The sequence below is a fragment of the Chiloscyllium plagiosum genome, unplaced genomic scaffold (genome assembly GCF_037043375.1).
Source record: "Chiloscyllium plagiosum isolate Xiang-an unplaced genomic scaffold, Cpla_swu_hap1 HiC_scaffold_28, whole genome shotgun sequence".
NCBI lineage: Eukaryota > Metazoa > Chordata > Chondrichthyes > Orectolobiformes > Hemiscylliidae > Chiloscyllium > Chiloscyllium plagiosum.
In genome coordinates, this window is record NW_028270166.1 from 30018214 (window position 1) to 30044385 (window position 26172).

General features: G+C 41.7%; 2 protein-coding genes across 5 annotated transcripts; one reads left to right on the top strand and one right to left on the bottom strand.

The window, feature by feature from the left end:
* Positions 1–7283: 7283 nt before the first annotated feature.
* pole4 (polymerase (DNA-directed), epsilon 4, accessory subunit) lies at positions 7284–16995 on the top strand. Of its 4 annotated transcripts, XR_015751843.1 has the most exons (6): positions 7284–7505; positions 9715–9799; positions 10746–10787; positions 13336–13366; positions 13469–13556; positions 16413–16995. XR_015751843.1 is itself a non-coding variant. In XM_043721073.2 (5 exons), exons 1-4 carry the CDS (start codon positions 7302–7304, stop codon positions 13362–13364), a joined length of 360 nt encoding a protein of 119 aa, XP_043577008.1. In that variant the 5' UTR covers positions 7284–7301; the 3' UTR covers positions 13365–13366; positions 13469–16995. The 4 variants fall into 4 exon arrangements, 2 of the variants coding, with proteins under 2 accessions (XP_043577008.1, XP_043577007.1); XR_006316125.2 differs by lacking the exon at positions 13336–13366; XM_043721073.2 differs by having other exon boundaries at positions 13469–16995.
* admp (anti-dorsalizing morphogenic protein) lies at positions 16509–23032 on the bottom strand. Its single transcript, XM_087976084.1, has 5 exons — positions 22424–23032; positions 22180–22325; positions 21413–21535; positions 18964–19159; positions 16509–16912 (listed from the first exon to the last, which is right to left on the bottom strand). Exons 1-5 carry the CDS (start codon positions 22701–22703, stop codon positions 16509–16511), a joined length of 1149 nt encoding a protein of 382 aa, XP_087832210.1. The 5' UTR covers positions 22704–23032.
* Between the last annotated feature and the right edge of the window lie 3140 nt (positions 23033–26172).

Sequence of the window (26172 nt, forward strand, 5' to 3'; positions counted from 1 at the left end):
ATTAATGCAGTTACTTTGCCTTTTTATATGTGACCTGGTTATTCATAACAGGATTTCAAGAATTACTGCCTGATCTAAAATGACTAGGTTCTATTTATTCAAAGGTGTCATTAGTGCAATTATTTCTTTTAATAGAACGCAAGCACTTAAAACAAACTGCCCTTTGTTATTGACCATATTCTACAGTAATTTCTCACATTATGCTGCCAGAGTCATTTCTCACACAATAATACCAAATTATATTTATAAAGGTAAAGTCATCATAGTCCCAGAGGATCACAGAGCTGCTCTTTTATTAGATAAACATGACTGGTGATGAATTTAACCTTAGAGTCTCCATGTCTCAGGAAAGGGACGAGAAGGACTTTATTACGATCTTAGCCAGTAAGGGAAGTAAACCCGCACTGTTGGCATCATTCTGAAACACAAACCAGCCATCAAACCATTTCAGCTTATATTGATCTAATGTCTTCAACATAGAAAAAGACCTCCCAAGAGGCTTGACAGGAACATAATCAGACAAAAGCAAAATAAAACAGTTTCAAACTGGTCCATGTTAACACTACAAAATGGTCTCTCAATAGCAATTTATTTTTCATAACGCCAGCCTTTATTTTCCATTGACTTAGAAAATGACTGTTCAGATTCTTAATTTCAAATAGAAATAAAGAAGTGAGATTAGGAATCGTTTCTGCAACTATTGCTCTGTGAACCTCATGGAAAGGAGATTGGATGTGTTGAAAAATCAGCTGCTGATTCACACAGGATCCCTTTTACTTTGTGGATGTAAAACAGTTTTACAGGCATGTCAGGTCAAAGAGGAGCGTGTTGCTTAAGGAAGCTGGCCTGAAAGGGTTAACTTGAAAGCTTTGGAATAGCTCTATCCACTGATGTATAAAAGACTGGCTTCTTCCAGAAACAGCCAGTTTGCTGTTGGTGAGTTCTACAATCATGTAGCGTTTACCTAGTTACAATCGCTTAGGAGATAACAGCATGTCTTGCCTAATGTTAACCAGTCTTAAGCTAATGTAACCTGTTATCTTACTATTACATAATAATAATAACATTCTACTTATCTGTGGCTCATCCTTCACTACATAAGAGTAAGCCCTGTAGACTAATAATAGACTAAGAAGGGTTGTTGGCAGCATATTTAACTGAACAAGATCCCAACACAACTATGTGCCAGCTGTGCATGTCTCTTAGAACAGGGTAGAGTAAGAAAACTACTAAAAGGATGTTTGGAGGGACTTAGTAGAATTTCAAAGCTTAGGCCCTGGATGACTGAAAGCATTGCCATCTATTGCGGCAGACAAGCAGGAGGCTGGAAGAACACAGCAAGCCAGGCATCATCAGGAGGTGGCGAAGTCAACATTTCAGGTGTAACCCTAAAGTGATTTTTTTTTTAATGTGATCACTGTGTGTGCATGTCATTGACTAGGCCAGCATTTATTACCAACTCCTAATTGTTTTTGAAAAGATAGTGGTGAGCTGCCACCTTGAACTATTACAGTCCATATGATGTAGGGACAATGACAGTCCTGTTAGAAAGGGAGTTGCAGGATTTTAACCCAGGGACAGTGAAGGAACAGCAATGTAGCTCTAAGTCAGGATGATTTGGCTTGGAGGAGAACTTGCAGATGTAGGTATTCCCATGTACCTGCTGCCCTTGTCCTTCTAGGTGGTAGTGGTCATATGTTTGGAAGGTGCTATCAAAGGAGGCTTGGTGAATTACTGCAGTGATCTTGAAGGTGGTATTTGGGATGCATAAAATGCCAGAGTAGGAGAAACAGGTTTGTGTGTGTTTCTGTTCCATTTCTCCTATAAAGTTTGTCTGATTTTTGGATATCTTTCATTTCTCACACTACAGTGTACGTATTCATACCCATCCATGTGTGTGCCTGTCTGTTTTATAATGCTCCTGTGAAGATATGTTTTAATTTGTTAAAGATGCTATATAAGTACAAATTGTTGTTGTTCCCCATTTCCTCCACTATATTGTGGTTTGTGAACACAGATATTCTTGCCATCACCTCATGCTTAACTTTCTGCCCTGGTCTCTGTGGGGTAAACACTTGTGTCCGACAAGCTGGGTCCACTATCCTGAGTCGTATGTTGAGGGTCCAGGTTGGTTCGACAGTTTATGCTGAGACTATCAGGGACATCAGAAACAAGAATTTTATCTAGACAGATTTTCATCACTATAGAAAGGGATAATTCAGATACGTCCCTACACTTACTGAGAACATGTCACTCTCAAGTGATTTGTAACTTAAATAGTTTGTAAAATAATGAGCAACAGGAGCATTACTTTTATGAAGGACGGGAGGTGGGAAGAAAGCTGTTGCTGCATAATTTTAAAGCCTGCTTGCACAGGAAGCACGTTACTAAATTTTCTTGCAGCACCTGTTAATGTGTTAAATTCAGTTAATCCTCCCCTTTTATTTGCTTCTACAGAACCAGGAGTAGACTAGTCAGAATTATTTCCAAGTACTGAGTAACCAAAAAATAACTCCATTATAATTATCAGTAGTTCCATGCAATTCCCTGGTAGCCAAAAGACCAAAGTGAAAACCTCACATTTTTTTCCTTCAGATGCAGACCCATGGTACTAATGGAACAGATTAGCTTGTGCAAGGAATGACTGTGAGGTATTCACAGAAGGAAGATAATCAAATGGGTCATAATAGCCGTATGTGGGGAGAAGTCAGTGGTTCTGGATGTGTCAAGATTGCAGACCATTATTAGCACTTAACTGACAAAGTAGGTAAGATTAGAGAACTGCTGCGTCTTTCAATTCACTCCAATTCCTCCAACACCATGATGTCCATCTGCATTGCTTCCATGGAATAAAATCCTTATACTCAGTACAGCATGGGTTAATGACTCTGTAACCCCCACCCCTCCACTGGAAACTGTGTTTGGGATTCCCCTCAAGTCTTCTTTGCACACAGTGCTCCTTTGGCAACAAATATCCTGCAATAGCATGAGTTTTCTGGTAGTTGGAAGATATCCATCCAATGCTCATCTTATCCAATGTTATTACAGTATTCTTACTGCAGGACAAAATGGCATACTGTGTATAGGGGAGGTTTGTTGTGGATGGAATTGTACTCACAGTGAACAAGCAATGGAGTTAGACAGCCGCTTTCAACCAGAAGGCCACAGATTGTAGAAATGGGTAGTTAACACTGAATTACAGAGCACAAGGAAATCTGAGAAGTAGATGCAAAAACTCATTTTATCTCTTCTAGCTATTCCTAAGAATGAACAGATTTGACTGAGGAGCCAGTGGATTCAGATTTTGTGAACTGTTGTCTAATGAGAATCACACTACGTTCCTGTGAAGAAATGCAGATTCCAAAACTTCATTTTCCTCATTAGACATTTAAAAGAATAATCAATTACAGGACTGAGGGGAAAGAACTGGGCAGTAGAAATCATTGGAAGCTATTTCAAGAAAGCAGGCTTAATGGCCTTCTACAGTACTGCATAATTCTACAAAAAGGAGTTATTTTTCTCCTTTAGAGACCAATGATGTGCAACAGCTTCATTTCAGACCAGAATCATTCTCTAGTCCCAACAGTATAGCCCAGGCCAGTGTGATCTCCATTTTGGAAGCAAAGACATTGTGCTGGAGACAGGTCTGAGAACGCCGCATTCCAGAGACCGAACTACCAGGAAGCAACCTCAATGACCACTCTAAACTCAACCGCATCAGCCTTTAGCGATGTCTTGACCTAAGGTTATCAACCCTCCAGAAGACTCCTGGAATCTCCAAGGATTTAAGATCAACATTTCCTGGAGTGCATTCAGACACAATTTACACTTTTAACCCCAATCTACATTCTTCCATACTGACCACTGCAGAAAAAAAGCATTAATTGACCTTTGTGAGGATGTAGCTACAATGCAGGGTGTGCAGCGGAGATGCACCAGGATGCTGCCTGGGTTAAAGCACTTTAGCTGTGAAGACAGATTTGAAAGGCACAAATCATTTTTTAATTTTAACAGAGTAGAGAAGACTGAGGGGAGAACTGATTGAGATGTGTGAATTTATATGGGGCATGGACACAATGGATAAGAAGTAGCTGTTCTTCTTAGTTGAAGGATCAATAACAAAGGAGCATAATTTTAAGATACACAGTAGGAGTTTTAGAGGGATTTAAGGATAAACTTTGTTCACCCTGAGAATGGTGGGAAACCCGAATGCACTGTCTGGGAGAGAAGATAAGATGGGAAACCTCAAAAACTTTAACAATGCTTGGATAAGCTAATGAAATGTCATAACATTCCAGGTATTTTTTTATTGCTTCAGAGAATGTGGGCTAGGCCAGCATTCATTACCATTGGCAGTGCAGAATCAACAACAATACTGTGGATCTGAAGTCACATGTAGACAAGACAAGGATTGCTGTCTCCTTCCCGTTTTTTTTCCCTGACAATCAACAACAGTTCATTGTCATCATTAGACTTATAATTCCTGATTTTTTTAAAAATTAAATTGCCCAGAACATTACCTGGATCTTTGGATTATGGTCTCGTGATAACACCACTAGGCCATCATCCCCTCACTATGAGCCAAGTGCTGCAAAGTGCATCTTGGTTGACCACCGAACCAAAAAGTCCCTTCTCCACCCTATAACTCTATGCTTTAAATAAAGAAAATGAACTGCGTATATAGGAAATCAGAAACAAAAACAGAAGTTGCTGGAAACACTTAGAGTCATAGAGATGTACAGCACGGAAACAGACCCTTCGGTCCAACTCATCCATGCCGACCGGATATCCCAACCCAATCCAGAACAACCCGCCAGCACTTGGCCCATATCGCTCCAAACCCTTCCTTTTCATATACCTATCCAAATGCCTTTTAAAATTTGCAATTGTACCAGCCTCCACCCCTTCCTCTGGCAGCTCATTCCATACACGTACCACCCTCTATATGGAAGAGTTGCCCCATAGGTCTCTTTTGTATCTTTCCCCTCTCACCCTAAACCTATGCCCTCTAGTTCTGGACTCCCCCATCCCAGGGAAAAGACTGTCTATTTATCCTGTCCAAGCCCCTCATGATTTTGTAAACCTCTATAAGGTCACCCCTCAGCCTCCGACGCTCGAGGGAAAACAGCCCTAGCTAATTCAACTTCTCCCCATAGCTCAAATCCTCCAACCCTGGCAACATCCTTGTAAGTCTTTTCTGAACCCTTTCAAGTTTCACAAAAAATGTGCAGGTTAGGTGAATTGGCCATGTGAAATTGCCCATAGTGTTAGGTGAAGGGGTAAATGTAGGGGAATGGGTCTGGGTGGGTTGCTCTTCGGAGGATTGGTGTGGACTTGTTGGGCCGAAGGGCCTATTTCCACATTGTAAGTAATCTAATCTAAACATCTTTCCGATAGGAAGGAGACCAGAATTGCACGTAATATTCCAACAGTTCAACGGTCCTAACCAATGTCCTGTACAGCCGCAACATGACCTCCCAACTCCTGTATTCAATACTCTGACCGAAAAAGGACAGCATACCAAACACCTTCTTCACTATCCTACCTACCTGTGACTCTATTTTCAAGGAGCTGTGAACCTGCACTCCAAGGTCTCTTTCTTCAGCAACACTCCCCAGGGCCTGACCATTAAATGTATAAATCCTGCTAAGATTTGCTTTCCCAAAATGCAGCACCTTACAGTTATCTAAATTAAACTGCATCTGTCACTTCTCAGCCCATTGGCCCATCTGGTCAAGATCCTGTTGTAATCCGAGATAACCTCCTTCGCTGTCCACTACACCTCCAATTTTGGTGTCATCAGCTGCCAGAGGAAGTGGTGGAGGCTGGTATAAATACAACATTTAAAAGACATCTGGATTAGAGGAATATGGGCTAAGTGCTGGCAAATGGTCATTGCGTAGCACAGTGGATAGCACTGCTGCCTCACAGCACCAGGGACCCATGTTCAATTCCCAACTAGGGTGACTGTCTGTGTGGAGTTTGCACATACTCCCTGTGACTGTGTGGGTTTCCTCTGGGTGCTCCAGTTTCCTCCCACAATCCAAAAATGTGCAAGTCAGGTGAATTGGCTATGCGAGGTTGCCCATAATATTCAGGGATGTGTAGGTTAGGTTCATTAATCAGGTGTAAACATAGGGTAATATGGTAGGGCAGGTCTGGGTGGGTTACTCAAGTGCCCTGTTTCCACAGGCTAGGGATTCATCCTCTTCTAAATGGGACAAGATTAGATTAGGATATCTCATCAACATGGACGAGTTGGACCGAAGGGTCTGTTTCCATGCTGTGTATCTCTATCATATTTCGTTAACATCTGGTGAATTTTTCCAACAAGGGCCCTTCTTGTAACTGCTGTGCTACTTATTGCAGCCTCTAAAATCTGATTGGTTAGCGATGTTAATGCTGCACCACCTAATTGGACCACAGCGTAACTGTCGTGCTATTAGACCGCTAACTCTCTATTCGTGGTTGGTGTTTCTATCCAGTGTTGGATTAGATTAGATTAGATTACTTTACAGTGTGGAAACAGGCCCTTCGGCCCAACAAGTCCACACCGACCCGCCGAAGCGTAACCCACCCATACCCCTACATTTACCCCTTACCTAACACTACGGGCAATTTAGCATGGCCAATTCACCTGACCTGCACATCTTTGGACTGGCGGAGGGGGGAAAAGGATGTGTTGCGATTGGCGGAGGGGGTGAGTGCGCGCTGCGATTGGCGGAGTGGGGTGAGGGCGCGCTGCGATTGGCGGAGGGGGATGAGGGCGCGCTGCGATTGGCGGAGGGGGGTGAGGGCGCGCTGCGATTGGCGGAGTTGGGTGACGGCGCTCTGCGATTGGCAGAGGGGGGTGAGTGCGCGCTGCGATTGGCGGGGGGGGTGAGGGCGCGCTGCGATTGGCGGAGTGGGGTGAGGGCACGCTGCGATTGGCGGAGGGGGGTGAGGGCGCGCTGCGATTGGCGGAGTTGGGTGACGGCGCGCTGCGATTGGCAGAGGGGGGTGAGGGCGCACTGCGATTGGCGGAGTGGGGTGAGGGCGCGCTGCGATTGGCGGAGTGGGGTGAGGGCGCGCTGCGATTGGCGGAGGGGGGTGAGGGCGCGCTGCGATTGGCGGAGTGGGGTGACGGCGCGCTGCGATTGGCAGAGGGGGGTGAGGGCGCGCTGCGATTGGCGGAGTGGGGTGAGGGCGCGCTGCGATTGGCGGAGTGGGGTGAGGGCGCGCTGCGATTGGCGGAGGGGGGTGAGGGCGCGCTGCGATTGGCGGTTCGGGGAGCAGCAGGCGGTGAGGCGGGAAGGCGGTTGATGGAGGAACGCGAGAGCGGAGTGGGGCTGCAGCAAGCGGGGGAGTCGGCCCAGAGCCTGCAGCCGGAGGTCGAGGTGGAGAGGCCGGGCCTGCAGCATAAACTGCTCCGGCTGCCGCTGAGCCGGATCAAGGGGCTGATGAAGGCTGATCCCGATGTGTCGCTGGCGAGCCAGGAGGCCGTGTTCGCCATCGGGAAGGCCACGGTGAGTGAGTGATGGCCACCCCGACCCCCTGCAGAGGGTGATCCGGCGGCCGCCAGAGGCCCTGACGGTCACTGAGGACTCCTCCCGGGTGCAATCCACTGGGTCTCTGCCCGCGTTCCTTTATTGATCATGGTCCCCAGCTCTGGGCTGGTTGGTGAAGGTGCAGAGTATATTTACCATAATAATCTCCAGGAGTTAAATTACAAATAGAGACTATACAAATTAAGAAAAAAATTAAAATGCTGGACATTTTACCAGAACTTCTTTAGTGTAGCCCATTCCTGGATAATGGGTTAAACGTCAATTACTCTAGAAACCTGGCCACTAAAATAAAACTCAAACGTTGGTGCAGTTTCTGAAGCGGTATCAATATAACTTTTCCCCGTCTCTATAGATGCCACCAGATTAAGGAGCATTATCAAAAATAATCGAGCCTGACTTTTCAAAAAAAAAACTGACTCATCAACATTCAAAGGCTTCATCAGAGGCTCACTGATGATGTTGGGGGTCAAGATCAGAGTGGTGCTGGAAAAGCACAACAGGTCAGGCAGCATCGGAGGAGCAGGAAAATCGACAATTTAGGCAAAAGCCCTTCATCAGGATGAGGCTGGGAGCCTCAGGGTGGAGCGATAAATGAGGAGGGGGTCTGCTGGAGGAAGGTAGCTAAGAGTGCAATAGGTGGATGGAGGTGGAGATGAAAGTGATAGGTCAGAGGGGACGGTGGAGCAGATAGGTGGGAAGGAAGATTGGCAGGTGGGACAGGTCATGAGGGCGGTGCTGAGCTGGAAGGTTGGGTCTCGGGTAAGGTTGGGAGGGAGAATGAGGAAACTGGTGAAATCCACATTGATGCCATGGGGTTGAAGGGTCCCAAGGCGGAAGATAAGGCGTTCTTCCTCCAGGCATTGGGTGGTGAGGGAGCGGCGGCGGTGGAGGAGGCCCAGGACCTGCACGTCCTTGGCAGAGTGGGAGGCAGAGTTGAAATGTTCAGCCACAGGGCGGTGGGGTTGATTGGTGTGGATGTCCCGGAGATGTTCTCTGAAGCATTCTGCGAGTAGACGTCCAGTCTCCCCAGTGTAGAGGAGACCACATTGGGAGCAACAGATACAGTAAATGATGTGTGTAGAAATGCGGGTGAAACGTTGATGGATATGAAAGGCTCCTTTGTGGCCTTGGATGGAGGGGCGGGGGGAGGTTTTGCAGTTGCTGCGGTGTCAAGGTAAGGTGCCAGGAAGGGAGGGTGGGTTATTAAGGGGTGTGGACATGACCAGGTAGTCGCGAAGGGAACAATCTTTACGGAAAGCGGATGGGGTGGGGATGGAAATATATCTCTGGTGGCGGGGTCTGTTTGTAGGTGGCGCAAATGGCGGAGGTTGCTGGGGTGGAAGGTGAGGACCAAGGGGTTTTGACCATGTTGCGGCTGAGGGGTGGGGTTCGAGGGTTGAGGTGGAGAGCATGGATGAAGTGCACTGGAGAGCATTATCAACCATGTGGGAGGGGAAATTGTGGTCTTTAAAGAAGGAGGCCAGTTGGTGTGTTCTGTGGTGGAACTGGTCCTCCTGGGAGCAGATGAGGTGGAGGAATTGGGAATAAAGGATAGCATTTTTGCAAGAGGTAGGGTGGGAGGAGGTGTAATCCAGGTAGCTGTGGGAGTCACTGATGATGTTACCTAGTTTGGTGACAAAACGTCTGAAAATAAACCTAGCTCAGCGAGCAAACTTAGATCCAGAGCCTCAACCTGAGCTGCGAATCTTCTCAAAACTTGCTATCTTTTTCCATAAATCAGTCATGTTTTTCTGTTTGGCATTTTAGAAGTTCGAATTTTAATTTTTCAGCTTCAGTTAATTTATCTTGATGGATCACTTATACAGACTGATATGTTGATTCTGCCTGAGTTTGCATAATCATTAAATCCTTGATGACAGTGACATTGCTCACCTTGCATAAAAATGCTTTAATTTAGATTAAGACTTAAGGAAACTTCAATCTTGGCATCGTTTTATTAATTGCTAATGAGGCAAAAGCAACCTGTCTCTGTGGGGAGGGGTACAAAGGTTTGCCTGAGGGAGGAAATGCTGCTTCTGCTCAGGAAAGAGATTAGAGCTGTATGAGAGCTGGAGCTGTATACTGGGTTCCTTGTGAGAGAGAGAATGTATACTGAACAAACTGGGTATCCCATTGACTGAACAATGTATTTGGTTTCTCCCAACAGGAACTATTTGTTGAAGTGATTGCGAAGGATGCATATTCATTCGCTTTGCGGGGAAAACGCAAAACTATCCAGCGAAAGGATGTGGGTGAGTCTGCCAGCAATTTGTTATTCCAGACTGCTACTTTGTTGTCAGAGCATACTCAAGGGTCTTTGTAGGATTATAACATATGTGAGTGGCTGAGTTTTAAAGTCATACAGCCATAGAGATGTACAGAACGGAATCAGATCCTTTGGTCAAACTCATCCATGCTGACCAGATATCCTAAATTAATCAAGTCACACTTGCCAGCATTTGGCCCGTATCGCTTTAACCCCCTCCCATTAATATACCCATCCAGATGACTTTTAAATATTGTTATTGTACCAATTTCCACCGCTTCCTCTGGCAGTTCATTCCACACACGCACCACCCTCTTCATGAAAAGGTTGCCATTTAGGTCCCTTTTAAATCTTTCTCCTCATCTTAAACTTATGATCTCTAGTTTTAGAACCTCCTACCCTGTGAAAAAGACCTTGACTATTCACCCTATCCATGCCCCTCATGATTTTATAAACTTCTTTATGATCACCACTCAGCCTCTGATGCTCCAGGGAAAATAGCCCCAACCTATTCAGCCTCACCGTATACTCAAACCTTCCAAACCCGTGAACTGTGAACCTGCACTCCTTGTTTACTTTGTTTGGCAACACTCTCCAGGACCTTACTGTTAAGTGTATAAGTCCTGTCCTGATTCGCAGCACTAAAATGTAGCACCTCACATTTATCTAGATTAAACTCCATCTGCCATTTTTGGCCCATCTGATCAAGGTCCTGTTGTACTCTTAGTAACCTTCTTCAATGTCCATTACACCATCAATTTTGGTGTCATCTGCAAACTTACTAACCATATTTCCTGTATTCACATCCAAATCACTTAAGTGCTGAGCTAAGTTTGTTTGCGGGGTGGGGGTGCAAAGGTGAAATAGTCAATTGTTGTTTTGTTTGGAAGTTATCCAAATTGCTAGATGATGTATTTTTATTTCTCTTTCAGACAATGCAGTTGATGCTACAGATGAATTTGCATTTTTGGAAGGTGAGTGCTTCCTCATTGCTTAATAGCTATAACTTTGTTTTGTTTGTCATTTTCTCCTAATCCTTCTGTCGATCCTTCTTACCCCAGGGGAGAAGGCATTGCTGCAACAAGGTGCAACAGACAAAATTATCTTGAGTTGAGTTACTAATATGAAGGCTCAAACTTGTTGAATTCCACGATCATTCAAGACTGTTGTTCATCTTTCATAGAAGCAATAATTGTACTAATACAATGTACCGTTCTATTCACTCAATCACTTCTCTCACCTATTCTTAAAAGTACTCTTAATCAAACTGTTGGGACATCTTTTTTTATTCATGATGGAGTCGCTGGCTAGGCCAGCATTTATTACCTATCACTAATTGCCCAGAGAGCAGTTAAGAGTTAACCACATTGATGTGGGTCTGGAATCACATGTAGGCCAGATCAAATGAGGACATTAGTGATCAGATGCGTCTTCGAGCTAACAGTCCAGCAATAATACCAATAGGCCATCATCTCCCCTTAATGATGCACAGCTGACATACATGGGACTTGAACCCAGATCTTTTGGCCCACTGATGGGAGCATTACCTCTGCTACAAGATCTGCTTAACCTATTCTTAACTATTGACATACTTTTTGCTTTATTCATATTTTGGTATTGCACTCCATAGCTTCACATTTGTTTTTAATCCTAACTTACTTGTTTATAATCTTCTTTCGTTCCCCTGTAAATAGTTCCTGTACATTGTCACACCTCTTTATGATTTTAGTATTTATCACATCACTCATAATTGTATTGTACCTAATTGTGACCTTATGATTATATTCACCATGCCATTTTGACTCTTATTTTAAACATCTTAAAACTCAGTATTGTATAAGCTTATCTCTTTATAGTCTTATCCTGCTGCTTTTAATGTCTTATTTATCTGAATTCCAAATCCCTCTTCATTTCCACATTGCCTGGCTTTCACTTCAATTACTAAGTTATTACATTTCTCGCTCAATTCTCCCTCTCAAACAACTCAAAATAATTAATTGACTGTCAACTACTTTGAGACGTGCTCGGATCACTAATGCGAAATGTTAATGCTGTTTGCTTCTTAGAATTAGCTTTACTGTCACGTACTCACATGAGTACAGTGAAAAGTTTACAAGTCACTACTTACGATACCATGTTAGGTACAAGAGTACGTAGGCACAGATTCTTAAGTATAGATTCTTAGGGATACATTAGAAAAATTCAAAATCATAGGAATAAAATAAATAAATGAATGTGTTTTTAAATTAAGAATTGCAGTCCTTCCACCCCAGTGTGCGACAGTACCTAGCCTCCAGACTACAAAAGGAATAAAAAATTACATAAATAGAGTTCATCATCTGAACAAGGGGTCTACAACACAAATACACTGCTTTTGCAAGGTCCCAGCCAGAAGTCTTTGCTCCAGGCACCACGTCCACCGAGTCCAAGCTTCAGGCACCACCATCACTGCATCCAAAGACCCCCTGAGTCCCCACTGCAGGCCTACCACAGGTAGAAACCTTTTTTTGGGCACAGTCATGACCAGTGACCCTCCGAGTCCAGGCACTAGGCCTACTGCAGTCAGGAATCATCACTCCGGGCACTGTAACCACCGCAGCCAATCAACATTTCTCCTGTTTCCCCATGACATCAGAAAATAACCAAAAATGTCATTCCCCCTCCTATCTTTCTATCCTTCCTATAGTATCTATATCCTATATGCTACCAGTCCTGTGCATCCCTGAGCCACGTTTCTATAATAGCTACGATATCCCAGTCCCATGTTCCCAACCATGCCCTAAATTCATCTGCCTTGCCTGTCAGGCCTCTTGCATTGAAATAATATGACCTGAGGGGTAACTTATTCATGCAGAGGTTGGTGCATATATGGAGCAAGCTGCTAGAGGAAATGATGGGAGCGAATACAATTATAATGTTTAAAAGGCCTCTGGATGGTTATATGAATGCAAGGGGTTTAGAGGCATATGGGCCAAATGTTGGCAATTAGGACTGGGAAATCAGTTGGGAGGAGTGGGATCAAAGAGTCTGTTTCCATACTGTATGACTGACTATCTAATGAAGACAAAAGGGAAAGAAAAGAAAAAGACAGCAGACAAGCTCCAGGCTCCTGGGGTTAGGACCCCACCTGCTGCATTGCTACTCCGCTGCCATCTTGAGAAGGAATCACAAATACTGTATAACTTTGAAATTTTTGGCCTCTGTTCATTTCATATTTTCAGCATTTGCAGTGTTTTGCTTTTGATTCAATTAATTTTTTCTTTCTCTCTCCCTCCACTTTCTTGCACCCTCTGTCTTTTTTCTCCTGCATGGTTACGCTTGTATGCCACACTTTATTTCGTGGTTATCTTTCTTGATATAGAATTTTTTTACTGGCACTTTTGTTGGCTTTTAATGGGAAAGGTAGTGTGAACGAAGAAAATTGGTTTCCATCCTGATTGTTTTGAAATGATGATTCTAAATGATCTGATTGTTTGAGTCCCTAAATCAGTTTGATCCAAGGAACGCCATTATTTTTCCCAGGTTCTGATGGTGCCGCTGCAACTCTGTAAAGGTGGGCTTTGCAATAGTCACTGTTTCTTGGACTGCATGTTGTTAACATAATTGCTTCCTGTGTGTATGTTCCAGAGAATTTCAGTGTACTTTATTCTTCCAGGAACTCTGGACTGAATTGGAACCAAGCTTCACAAGAGGCCAAATTGACAATAGATAGAGAGCTGTGTTCAAAGGTTCTCACTATATGTGTATGTATATTTTGTATAATCTGTAAAAAGGTTGTTGTATCTGTAATGATTGATTCCAGATGTGAATGTTTGCAATTATATGACTATATTAAGAAGCTTTTGTGATTTTTATCTTAAATACTGTCCTTGACCATAAGGCCTTTCAATCATGCTGCTGCTGAGGTTAGGATGTGCATGCATAAAACAAAATCCCAACACGTAACGCAGGATCAATAGTGTACGCAAAACAGATCATCACTTGGAATATATCTGTAATGCAAAGCTAGCATCACCACCTAATGATATATTATCTTAGAAGGTGTGCTGACACAACAAAAAGCTTCAGGGCACAGGCTTTTACATTATTGCAGTTGTACAGGATATGATCTGAAACCTGTGCTGCTTTAGTGTGGAAACTTAACTGCCTTGACCCTCAGTTAATTCCAACCTGAAATATATTCTAAGAGAACTATTCTATTCGTTCACGTTAGTTTCCAACTCACTTCCAGATGAACTTCCTATGCATTGCAGGAGGGTGTTAATATTGAAATACAATTATGTAATTTTGTCAGTAATTTCAGACCCTAATGGTATTTATTCGACTTGAAGTCATCTTTGTATCACTACAGTACATGATGTCAAATAACACAAATCATACTCTGCATCCTTTTTTTGTTTGAACCAAGATTACTCCAATCCCACAGCCCACAATTTTTCATTACCATCAACCAGTTTGGTCGCTTGTCTACCTGATAGTAATATACTTGAGGAATCCATTGTAATATCTATTTGTAGGATTATTGGCCAGTAAACAGTGTACCTGTTGCTACATGCACAAGGGATTTTGTGCTGCTCTATCAGTGCTGCAATATGGATTTGCTGGTGAAGGGTGAGAATTATAGGTCAACTTGTGTAATATCTAATATCTTGATGACCTATTTTCAAGTGATAATCTTCTTTGTGTAATCCCTCATAACCTAATTCCACTAATTTAATGTGCCCTGTGGTGTATCATGTTTTGTCTAACCTCCCTGCCCCCCCCCCCCCACCTTCAAATTACAAGAATGCAAAAGGTCTTCAATAAATACTATTAAATTAACAATGACCAGAATTTGTTAAACTGGATTCAAAGTTGGTCATAATGCCTGTTAATGCTAATGGCCAGGAAGAGTCCAGTTTAAGAGTCAAGTTTTAAAGGATAGTTGTCGATTTAAAGAAAACTGTGCTTTATCGTTTTGACTAAGTTCAATTGTTAATGACCTTTGTGATTGTTAGTTGAGTCCTTCACTTTGCTGTACATTTCCTCATGTGTTCATTTTGCCTGGTAGTACAATAGCTCATTCTTGATCTGAATTGACTTTGTTTTCTCTCATCCATTTTCTATTTTCTTAGCTTTTGATTTCAGAGGTTATTGGTCCAGATCTTGTGCATGAGCACACAAGGCTGACCTTGTCAATGTTGTAACAAATGAAAATATATTAATAAGTTGGTTGGAGAGCTGAAGAAAAATAGGGCTGTGGTTGCAAAATGTAACAGTAAGAAATTCCTTAAGCATTTTATCCATGAGAGGTTTTTCAGAAAGAAGCTGGGAAACTTCATAACATAAATAGATTTAAGCTATCACCTGCTTAAGATAGTAAGCATTCTACATGATTAAAGTTATCAATTCTAGACTGGTTGAAAGCTTTTATATTCGAATAAATGCTAAGAATAGATGGAACATATTCCTGCATACTAAATGGATAAGCTGTGTAATTGTAGATGTGATGTTGGCAATCATCGAGAATGTTGGTAAACAAAAGGCAGAGACCATAAGATTTCAAATGGGTTAACATGATTTCCATACTATACATATCCTTAAAACAGTCAACTAGAGCTTACGAATAGTATTCAGAACTGCTGCAGGTCTTTCTCTGCTTCTAAGAATGTGGTTTTGCTAATGTTTGGATTCCGGTAATAGACTGAATATAGTAATATAGGTTGCTTCAAGCAATCAAGGTGAGGCTTGCTTTACAACCTTTGTGCATGAGATTTTAGGAGAGATGAGAAAATGCATTTCAGTTTATGAAAGTGGGTAGACCAAGAATAATGAGGTGAAGGGAAGAGTGAAACAGCAAAAATGAGCAATGCCTTTATGCCATTAGAAGAAAACAAACTGGAGTTTTGAGATAGTGAAAATAACAGAAAACCAGTGAAGGAAGATGAGAGTTTCACTTGAGCAGTAAGAGACCAAGGAGCAGTGACAGAACTGAATTTCAGTTCATGGTAGAAATGAGAATTAATGAAACAGTGAAGACTTGGGAGTATAATAGTGGAGGTGGGAAAGTAAATTATTAACTAGAGTCTGAGAGAGAGTGTGATTGAAAGGTGGAAAGAGACAAGATAATATCAGTGAAGGAGTGAAATAATAAAAAAACTGAAGATAAATGAAACAAAACTGAGATCATGCTGTTTGTTCACATTACGTTCTTGTTTGAAAATTTACAAATGTGTTGAAGTCACCAATCCTATTATGCTATATGTATTCTGTATAATACATCAATTTACATTAATCAATGCCAGAATTACTCTTGATCCTGATATATTAATACATCTGTATAACGCTATATACACATTTACACATTTTACAACTCATTCTGCAGTCTGCACACGTTGCTTTAGGGAATGCCATTAGAAGAAAACAAACTGGAGTTTTGAGATAGTGAAAATAACAGAAAACCAGTGAAGGAAGATGAGAGTTTCACTTGAGCAGTAAGAGACCAAGGAGCAGTGACAGAACTGAATTTCTGTCTTTTTCTTTAAAGCCATTGCTCAGACCAACACTTTTCTTGTAGTAAGCATTTTTAAAACAATTGCTATTAACCCCATTGCTTTCAGATCTCCTGAGGATGCTGGTTTCTCACCTCAGGAGCCAGACGTTATGCAAGACTGGGATGGTTATGAGAACTCAGTGAATGAGGGGTCAATAATGAGTTAATGGCACCCACAGCTTCCAGCAACCATGTCATCATACTGTTTCAGGACTACATTGTCATCATCATCAAAATAGAGAAGATTAATGGAGAAGAGTTTGTCTGGGATACAGCACGGAGATGCCACATCATTGGCTAGTTTAAGAGCATTGATAATAGACTGGACAGTGGCATGGTTGGTTGGTCTCATATTTTGGCCCAGTGGGAAGAAACATGCTCCTTTACAATGATAAGCATTGTAACCTCGAGGGGAGATAATCCAACCAGACCAGCCAATCTCTTCAAAATCTACGTATAGAGGATGCCTTTGACATGCTTGGAAATGCAAGGACCTTGTCTTTCGGTTCTGGCTTGCTTTGTTCTGGAGTGTTCTGTGAGAGAGAAACGGAATCTCTGTGGCCATATCTGTAAATGTGGAGTATAATGAGTTAAGTCATCTCATGTATTCAGGGGTCATTTATAAAGAAAAATCTTTTCTTGCTCTTTAAGATTCAAGCACCATTTGTATTTTTTTAAAAGCAAATGTTGTAGACTTTGGCATTGTGTATTTTCAGCATTTTTCAATTACAGAGGAGCTGTGATTATCCGGCACTCGATTATCTGAATATCGGATAATCCAGTAAGATTGCAAGGTCCCAAAGCTCGACTAAACTATGTTATCCAAAATCTGATTAACCTAATGAAATACTCCCTGCCCATGTTCCTCTATATTTCAGCTGTGGAGAAGGAAATAAACTTAATCTGACCTGAAACTTTTACTCTGTTTCTCCTTCCAAAGGAGACTGTCAGACCTAAGTATTTTCTGTTTTTATTAATGCCCTCTATGTGTGTGTCAGCAAGGATTCTTGACTGAAACTAGTTTTTGGGAAGTTAAATCTTGTTGTGCTGGATTATGGTAATACTCCAAGCAAGGAATCTTTGAATTTTTTAGATTAATCTCTTAAACAAGCATTACTACCGGGAAGTAGAGGGAGAGAATAGCTTTGCCTTTTACACCTGTTATTGATCTGAAATCTATACTCCAGGTGTTGACCTACCTTTGAGAGTGCTAACAACTTAAAATCAACCATGGATCTGTCCGGTAGATACAATAGTGCTTGATGGCTCAAAACAGTCAAGTGAGAGAACAGTTCCAGTGCATGTCTGGCAGAAACTTCAGTGGAAAGTCTAGCTCACTATGTCTGAATCTGCCATCTGGAATGAGGGATTGCAGTCATATTTTCAAACTCCTCCCACGTAACTTTGCTAATGACTCACTCAGCTTCCTTGCTCTTTCTGGCATGGTATTACCTTCCAGTCAGCCACACATTGACTGTTACAACTGACATTACTCCGATTCCTGTTTTGCAGTAAGTATTTGAAATAATAAAGGAAGAGCCCTCATGTCAGTCAATCCATCCATTGTAAAACCACATAGCTTTCCATTACTGTGAACAACAGTAGTTTGGGTGTTCCTGCAATAGATGGACTGCACCTCTTCAGGGTGGCAACTCACTAACATCTTAGGGCAGTTAGGGATGGGCAACAAATGCTTGTTTTGCCAGTGACACTATCATCCCATGAAAGGTATTAAAAAAATTACAATAGTTCTGCAGTGTCTCTTCCAATTTACCGCAAGCATTAGTTGTCTATTCAGGGCCAACGTCTTCTGCTAAGCACTTAGATGTGGGTTAGATGCAGAAGTAATTTAGAATTTTAAAAAGCCAATAGCTAGATGGGATGTAAGGGTATTAATTAGGTTTAAAAATAAATAGTTACCATGTAAGGTGAGGGAGAATGAATTGGCTGTCCTGTTCTTTATAGTAGTAAAGTGATTGCACTGTTTTTGTGGTTTTTCACTTTGCCTCAGTCTGGCAGTCCTGACTTTTTCTGAACTAATGTATCAGATTAAGAAGTAGACCTATAATTTTTCATGTTGTGTCCAGCTGGGCAGCACACAGGACAGATGCCATAAGAATTTAAAGTTAAAAATCACACAACACCAGGTTATAGTCCAACAGGTTTAATTGGAAGCACACTAGCTTTCGGAGTGACGCTATTTCATCAGGTGATTGTGGAGGGCTCAATCGTAGCACAGAATTTATAAATTCTGTGTTATGATAGAGCCCTCCACAATCACCTGATGAAGGACCGTCGCTCCGAAAGCTAGTGTGCTTCTAATTAAACCTGTTAGAGTATAACCTGGTGTTGTGTGATTTTTAACTTTGTACACCCCAGTCCAAAACCGGCATCTCCGAATCATAAGAATTTAAAGTTCATTACTTTTATATAAATGAAGAGAATTACACTTTTGGCTCTTAAATAAGTTTGAAGAAAGACTGTCAATAAGTGATCCAAATGAGACTGAAACCAACTAGTTAAAGCAGGAGCCCAATGACAGCTTTTAGTAAATGTGTTTAAACAGAGTACAGTAGTGAGGTGGATCTTATCTTTGGTACCAATCATAAGGACTTTACCTTTTAATGACGGGGAAGTGGTAATCCCTCTCCTCTCCTCGTCTGTGAAGAGGACCAGCATTGGTTGCTTGCTGCTGTGATGGTCTCTCCCTGTGGCAAAACGGACAAAATGATTGCTGGTCTGCTGCCCAGCCAGAGTTTGCACAATGACCATCAAGCCTTTGTTGCTCTTTGTATCCTGTGTCCATGCATATACCTGCACAAATAAAGAAATCTTCCATCAATCTAATACAGCAAGTGTTTCATGCAGGTTATGGTTCCCTCTATTGTACCTCATGAACACTGTCAAGTCAGCTGCAGCAGATGTCAGAAACAGAACAAAATTCCTTTTACTCATTTCAAGCTATGTGCCTTCACCATCAACCCCAGAACAACAGCTCCCATTGCACCAAAGAGACATTTCCATTTTCCACTTGCAACACCGATATATCTGAGGTCATTGGGCTCTGCATTGCTCACCTATCTCGAATAAGGAAAACCCTGATCAAGTTGTCAATACCTTTGAAAGACAGCTTTTTCATGTCCATTGCATGCAAACCAATCCACTTTGTGTGAAGTTCATATCATATGTCCTTTTGTTTTGTACCATTTAAAACTGTTCTTGCTTTAGTATCCTATCACGTATTTAAACAATGCATTGGATTAATTTTATCAGTGTCATTGAATTTACACAAAGCTCAAGTCACCGTTTTGAGGTTTAAGTCATTCCTGAGGAACTCAATTGTTGTGGATCAATCCCATGATTTAACTATGTACCATTCTGTAGATTGAATATTACTTTCCTTTCTTTATAGCCAAAACAGGGTGCTATTTATTTTGCAGTTTTAGCACTATTCTTTCTGACATAATTGACTGTTTGGATATCTGCTGTAGAGCCACAGATGTTAATCCAGTTTAGTTTACAGAGTCAATAGTTTGATTATTTCTATACAGCATTCAGTGAGCTCTTTATCCTTGCACAGACCCCTAAATTTGTTAATATGGTTCATTATACCAGAGCACAACTGGCATCTGTATGCTGGTTAGTATGCACATTCTGTTGGAGCGTATTGGTAAAGGCTGAAATACTGGTACTGTTACTCTTACAAATAAAAGACAATAACAAATAAAAGTTCTAAGATTGTAATCTGTGTAGTTCCATATCCCTAACAAGGAGAAACATCTACCTAACGTGTCAAGTTATAACAAGATTCTGTGCAGTTACTACAATATATTTTTCTATTTTATGTGAGAAGGACCGTAATGTTTTAAATATCTTTATTTTTCTATTTTGTACTTGAGTACATTGTATCTGATGATTTTGTGCACTTTTCACTACTGTATATCTGTACATGAGTATACATTACAATCTTATTGTAAGTTCTCCTGAAAATCTAACAGGCATTGGTTCACTTACTCCTGTATCAGCAGTTGCTGTGATTATTCTCTCAGTTGTAATAATCAATACAAGTACTGTACATAGATGTTTCTGTGGACTGTTTCTATGGAACAGAAGGCCATTCATCTCATGAATAGTGGGTTCCCATAGAGTGGTCTCGTCAGTCACATTCCCCTGTTTGATCCCTGTAGCATTGCAAGTTTTTCAATTACCCATACAATTTCATTGGTTGTTTCCATGTCTACCACATTCTGGGACGGCAAGTTTCTGGCTATTACCACTATTGGGTTTTAAAAAAATGTTCTTCCTCTCATTCTCCTCTGTTCCCGAGACTTCGTACCATCAGCTAAGGGGAAGTGTGGTTGTTTTCTTGTCTTTGCTTATTTACTCAAATTGTGATCTGAATTCCTCTGCATTATCCAAGGAGAACAGTCCCAAGCCTTTGCAACCTAACTTTGTAAATCTCCTCTCCACCCTCTCAATGGCCTTCCCATATTTTGTCAAATGAGGTGACCAGAACTAGACACTAGTATAGTTGTGGCCTAATCAGAGCACTATAAAGATTGAGTGTAACCTCCTGTAGATTTAATGTAGGATTTTCAAAAAGCTGACAGAAACAGGAAGAAATGTTTGTGGAAACTGTTGAATTTTAAATTTTAGCAGTAAACCCTATGTTAAATGAGACCATTAAAATAATGTGCTTTTTACTGTTCATGTGAGGGTCATGCAACAGGGAAAATGTATTTCCTTCATAAATCATTCTACACTAACATTACAAGGTCCTCTCTAAGCCACTCACTATCCTGACTTGAAAATATATTGCCTTCCCTTCACTGTCACTGGATCAAAATCCTGGTCTTCCATCTCTAATGACATTGAGAGTATTAATGTATCATGCCAAACGATTGTGAAAACAGTTTGTTTGGACGCTAACAAGATAATGGTACAAGTTGACATGGTTCCTGTTGCATCTTACTAGAGGGCACAGTGATTAGTGATATTGTGGGTATATCATGTTTCAAAAGTTATTCCTGTAAGTTTTATTAAATGTTGTGATCCAATGTAACTTACAGCCTTGGTGATTGTGAAGACCTCCCATGTGCTGTCATGGATTGCCAGTATTCTGGATGACAGCAGTCGTAATTCCTCTGCTGTAGATGTGTTATTACTGTCCAGTATCTGGTAGACACTGACCTAAAATAGAGTTTGCAGCTCAGACAAGTTGTTACAGCTCATTATATTTAAAAAAAACCCAGAAAACAAAGTAAAATCGCTGCACTACTCCTGATCATGAATGATTTCCACATTCTTTACATCTCGTTGCAAAAACTGCCTTGTTTCTTACGTGGTGCAGCAGTGCACACTGAAGTGGTGACATATTGCTTACCTCCTGCCCAAGCCAATTATTCCTACCTGTTTTATCAGTTCAGTTTTTATGTTGTGCATTCACGCTAATATTCGACCAGTTACGCTGCTGTATGTGAAACGTGGCAGAATCAGTGTAAACAATCCAGTGATCGTATCAAATTCAGATAAAATTTCCTTCTTTAAGTACAGCAGCTGATGATTTGGGCAGTCCCTCATTCATACATAGAACGCATACTTGACGTTTTGGGGTCAACTTTAACTTTGTGAAAATGGGTGATCAGGAACAAGCAGTCTGTCATAATATCTATTTAGAACTAATAGAATTACGTTCTGACTTTTATGCACCTTTGAACTTCTTTCCGGCTTGCCTGCCACTGCCCCTCTCTTAGACCTAAGGACATTCTGAGTGAAACGGTTCTCTCCCTTATTGTGGGGTAGTGTCGTTTTGAAGAGCCTTGCCCCGCTCTTACCTGACAGAAGTGTTGTTGTCTTTCGTACAGGTTATCCTGAAAGAGTCGACCTCTCAATTTGAAGAGGTGCAGCTGAGCGGTAAGAATGGTTTCGCTCTTAGCCACACTGGACAGGTTGAAAAAGAACTGGAACTGCTGGCTGCGAGCTGGGAAAGAAAAAATGTAAAGATGAGCAAAGTGGGGTGGGGGAGTTGTCAGTAACCACGTCTTTACTTAATACAACATGGGTCAGCTAGGCTCTCACTTCTATCCAGGAAGCTGCGCACCGTGTTTCCCACGAGTAAGTCAGGTTGCTTGGTCACTCCGTCCACGTCTGCAACTGCATTGTAAAGGTCCAGCATATACTGAGGGGGCTGGCGGGCCCTGTGAGGGGACTGTGGGGCGTCCTCCATCCCGAAGACCTCGAGCAGCCTCTTCAGTGCGTGGGATCGGAACTGCTGGTTGTGACCGGGCAAACTGGTGGCGCAATTCGGCCGCAGGGACATGAGCAGGAGCAACAGCGAGGCTCCGAGTCTACAGCACATGGCACACTGTCAGCCGAGAGTGGGCAGTGGGACAGCGGCCACCGAGGGAGCCGCAATATAATGAAAACCCACCCCCTGTGCAGCCCATTAGGGTGGAATATGCAAACGGACAATTACTGAGTGTGAGGGATCTGCCTCTCCTGCTAACGAGGTGTGACTCCAAAGCCAGGAAGGACCTTGCTTTTCAAGTGTAATACACATTGACCCTGGCCCCACATGAAGGGCCTCCCTCCTGATTGTATTCGCACAGTCGGGGCCACTTTCTAAACCCTTGAGTGATTAATTTTCGCTAATGAAACCATTAGCTGTACAAACAGAGGGTGCTGACATTTTTCAAAGGGACAAGGTCAGAGAAATAACTTTTACAAACAGGTTAAAGAGTGGAAAGGAAAAATTAAACTCAAGAAAGATTGAATTGGCAAAGTACTCTAGATCAGGGAGGGAGATGTCAGATGCCTAACGAGAAACTGTTGAGTTAAGGGCAAAATTGAGTCCTGTTCTCATGCTGGTAGTGTGTAAATGCTGTGGTGTAAAACGAATGGACCGTTTCTTCCTCCAAGTGTGCAAGCAGCTGATATTCAGGTGGCACTGCAGAAACACAAAGTATGTTGGATCCTGTGGGACAGCATTCTATTGCATTTCACACATAACAACAAATGTAATGACATTTGGTCCATCATATATAGAAAGAACTTCTGAATGAAGGACGATTTCTTTTGGAAGGAAGGAAAAAAGATACAAATCTACATACTCTTCTGCAATAAGGGAGATTGCAGTGTCAGTTCACTTAGTTCAAGGAAAAATGTCTTCATGCTTCAGATTTGTAATGTTGCCCTTCCACCTCCTTTGGTTTTCCATGTGTTTTCATCTGCTCTGGGCTTCCTTACCCAAACACACTGCGGCATTTAAATGGATTGTACTAACATTAGGTGGGAAATGAAGACCTGTATAATGCCATTCACGGTGTGAAACTCCTTTTACAGCTGAGGAAACACATTAGAAGGCCTTTGGTGGTGTTCTAATGAAAGAAGTGTGGCAATATGCGTGCAGCAAAAAAAAGCCACAGATCATCTCTTTTTTAAAATATTGGTTGAAGGATATAAAATAGTCAGATATTGGGAGAATGATGCTGTTTTTCTTAGGGTAGTGGGGTCTTTTATGTCCACCTGAAAATTAATACAAGGATGTAGTTTTATATCTAAGGGGGAAAATATAACTGCAGCAATCCCTCAGTACTGCATTGGAGTGAGACTTAAACCTACAGTCTCATGTCTCAGAAGAGAGAGTACTACTATTGAGTCATAGCTATACGAGATGATAACACTGCAGTTGTAAAAATGAAGCATCTAAGTGACTGTACAGTGGTTGAGGTGATATTGCTGTTTGGGCTAGCTGAAACTTGTTGGTCTTCCAGTGTAATGAGTTGACCATAATTGAGTGTTGCAGACTGGCATGTTCCAAGTCCCAGGACTATGTGATGAAGGACGCACTAAAGCTTGGGGCAGCTGCTGCCAAGGCGCAGTGGAAAAAGACCACAGTCTAAGGTCTTCCAGCTAAATTATAATGAGAGGTTGTTCGGTTTTCAGAACCTCTGTGTCTCAAAATGAACATAAGTAGTTTTCTGCTTTTATAGAAAATGATTTTTTTTGCAACTGTTGAAAAGCTCTGACAACTGTCAAAATTCCAAAGTTTTGTTTCTTTATCTCTGCAAGGATTGTACAGAATTGATTTAGAATATTTGTATATATTTCTAGATGATTTTTTATCAATAAGTATATATTTTCAATAAAAAGTGGTTGAAGTGATGATTCATTACAGACATGCAGTAACAGTACAAAAGCAAAATACTGCGCATGCTAGAAATTGGTCTCAAAAACAGTAAATGCTGGAAACAGCAGATCTGGCAGCATTTTGTGACAGTAAATTCCTATTGAGTAGCTGATCATTTCTCTGGATTAAGACCAAGATTGAACATTACGGCTTCCATTTTATGCTTCTTGGCTTTCTTAAAAAAATTCCCAAAATAGTGGTTTTGTGAGGTGATAGAGCTCCAGAGGCAGCAAACAAAAATTGAAAGAAGAGAGAACAACAGCTAGATAATTAAGACAAACAAAAACCTGATAACAAACTGAAAGGTATGATTGTCCCTGAAGTAGAAAGGGGTTGGGAGAGTAGAGCTTTATGTCAAAAAGAATGCAAATGAATTTGGTTTCTAAAAATGTCTTTATCTCTCCTGATTCTATATCCAATAGGAAAGAAACTCTTTGGAAATCTCTTACAAAAAGTACCTGTAATGTGACAAGAGTGAGGATCACTTCCTCAAAGCCATGGTAAACCAAGGTCAAAGATCAAGTTCAGTCTGATTTGTCCTTGTATTTCTTATTCACAGATTTGCTCTCTGTGAATTGTATGGGGTTGGAGGTTTGCACAGATCTTATTGCTTACAGCATGCATGCCCAGCCTTTTTACTTAAGGGGCCACATTTCAATTTCTCCCTCACTTTTGGGGAGGGTGTGTAGTTCAGTGAGCAAATTTCAGAAAGATGAGGTTGCTCACAACAGTAAACATCATGTGAATCTCAGGAGATCCAAAGCAATAACCTAATAATTTAACTGAATAATTTTAAAAAGTCCATTAAAAAGTGCCAAGCCTCAGAGCCACTAATAAGAGCACTCTTTTGCCCTTGGAATTCAGTGGGGGGTTGGGGAAGGGGTGGCTTTGGAAGTGGATTGTCTTTCAACTTGAAATTTAATTTGCTGCAAGCCTTGTAGATAGGTTTTGCAGATTGGAGGGTGGAAAGAAAAAGTAAAGGACAGGTGTATATATGTCTCATTCTTTCTTAATGACCCACCCATCCCAAAAGATTCCCTAGTGGCTCTTTAGTTGAGTGTATTGAGCAGCAAACATTGGAGAGAACTGGCTTCTTATTGGAGTAGCGGCTGCTTGCAGAATGTTCAAGTTACACATACCCATATTTATAAAAAGGCTCAGCATGCCATACATCTGGGCAGGTGGGACCTGTTGAATAAGCCTAGACAAGACTAGGCTATTTAGTAACTTGAACCTTTTTGCAATCAAATCAAGACCAATCTTCAAATCAATACCATCTTTGGCACATTTAGATTAGATTAGATTCCCTACAGTGTGGAAACAAGCACTTCAGCCCAACCAGTCCACACCGACCCTCCGAAGAGTAACCCACCCATACCCATTTCCCTCTGACGAATGCACCTAGCAGTATGGGCAATTTAGCGAGGCCAATTCACATAACCTGCACATCTTTGGACTGTGGGAGGAAACCGGAGCACCCGGAGGAAACCCATGCAGACACGGGGAGAATGTGCAAACTCCACACAGATAGTCGCCCGAGGCTGGAACTGAACCTGGGACCCTGGTGCTGTGTGGCAGCAGTGCTAACCACTGAGCCACCAAATTTAATGATTTAATTTGATGATTTTATGGAATAATC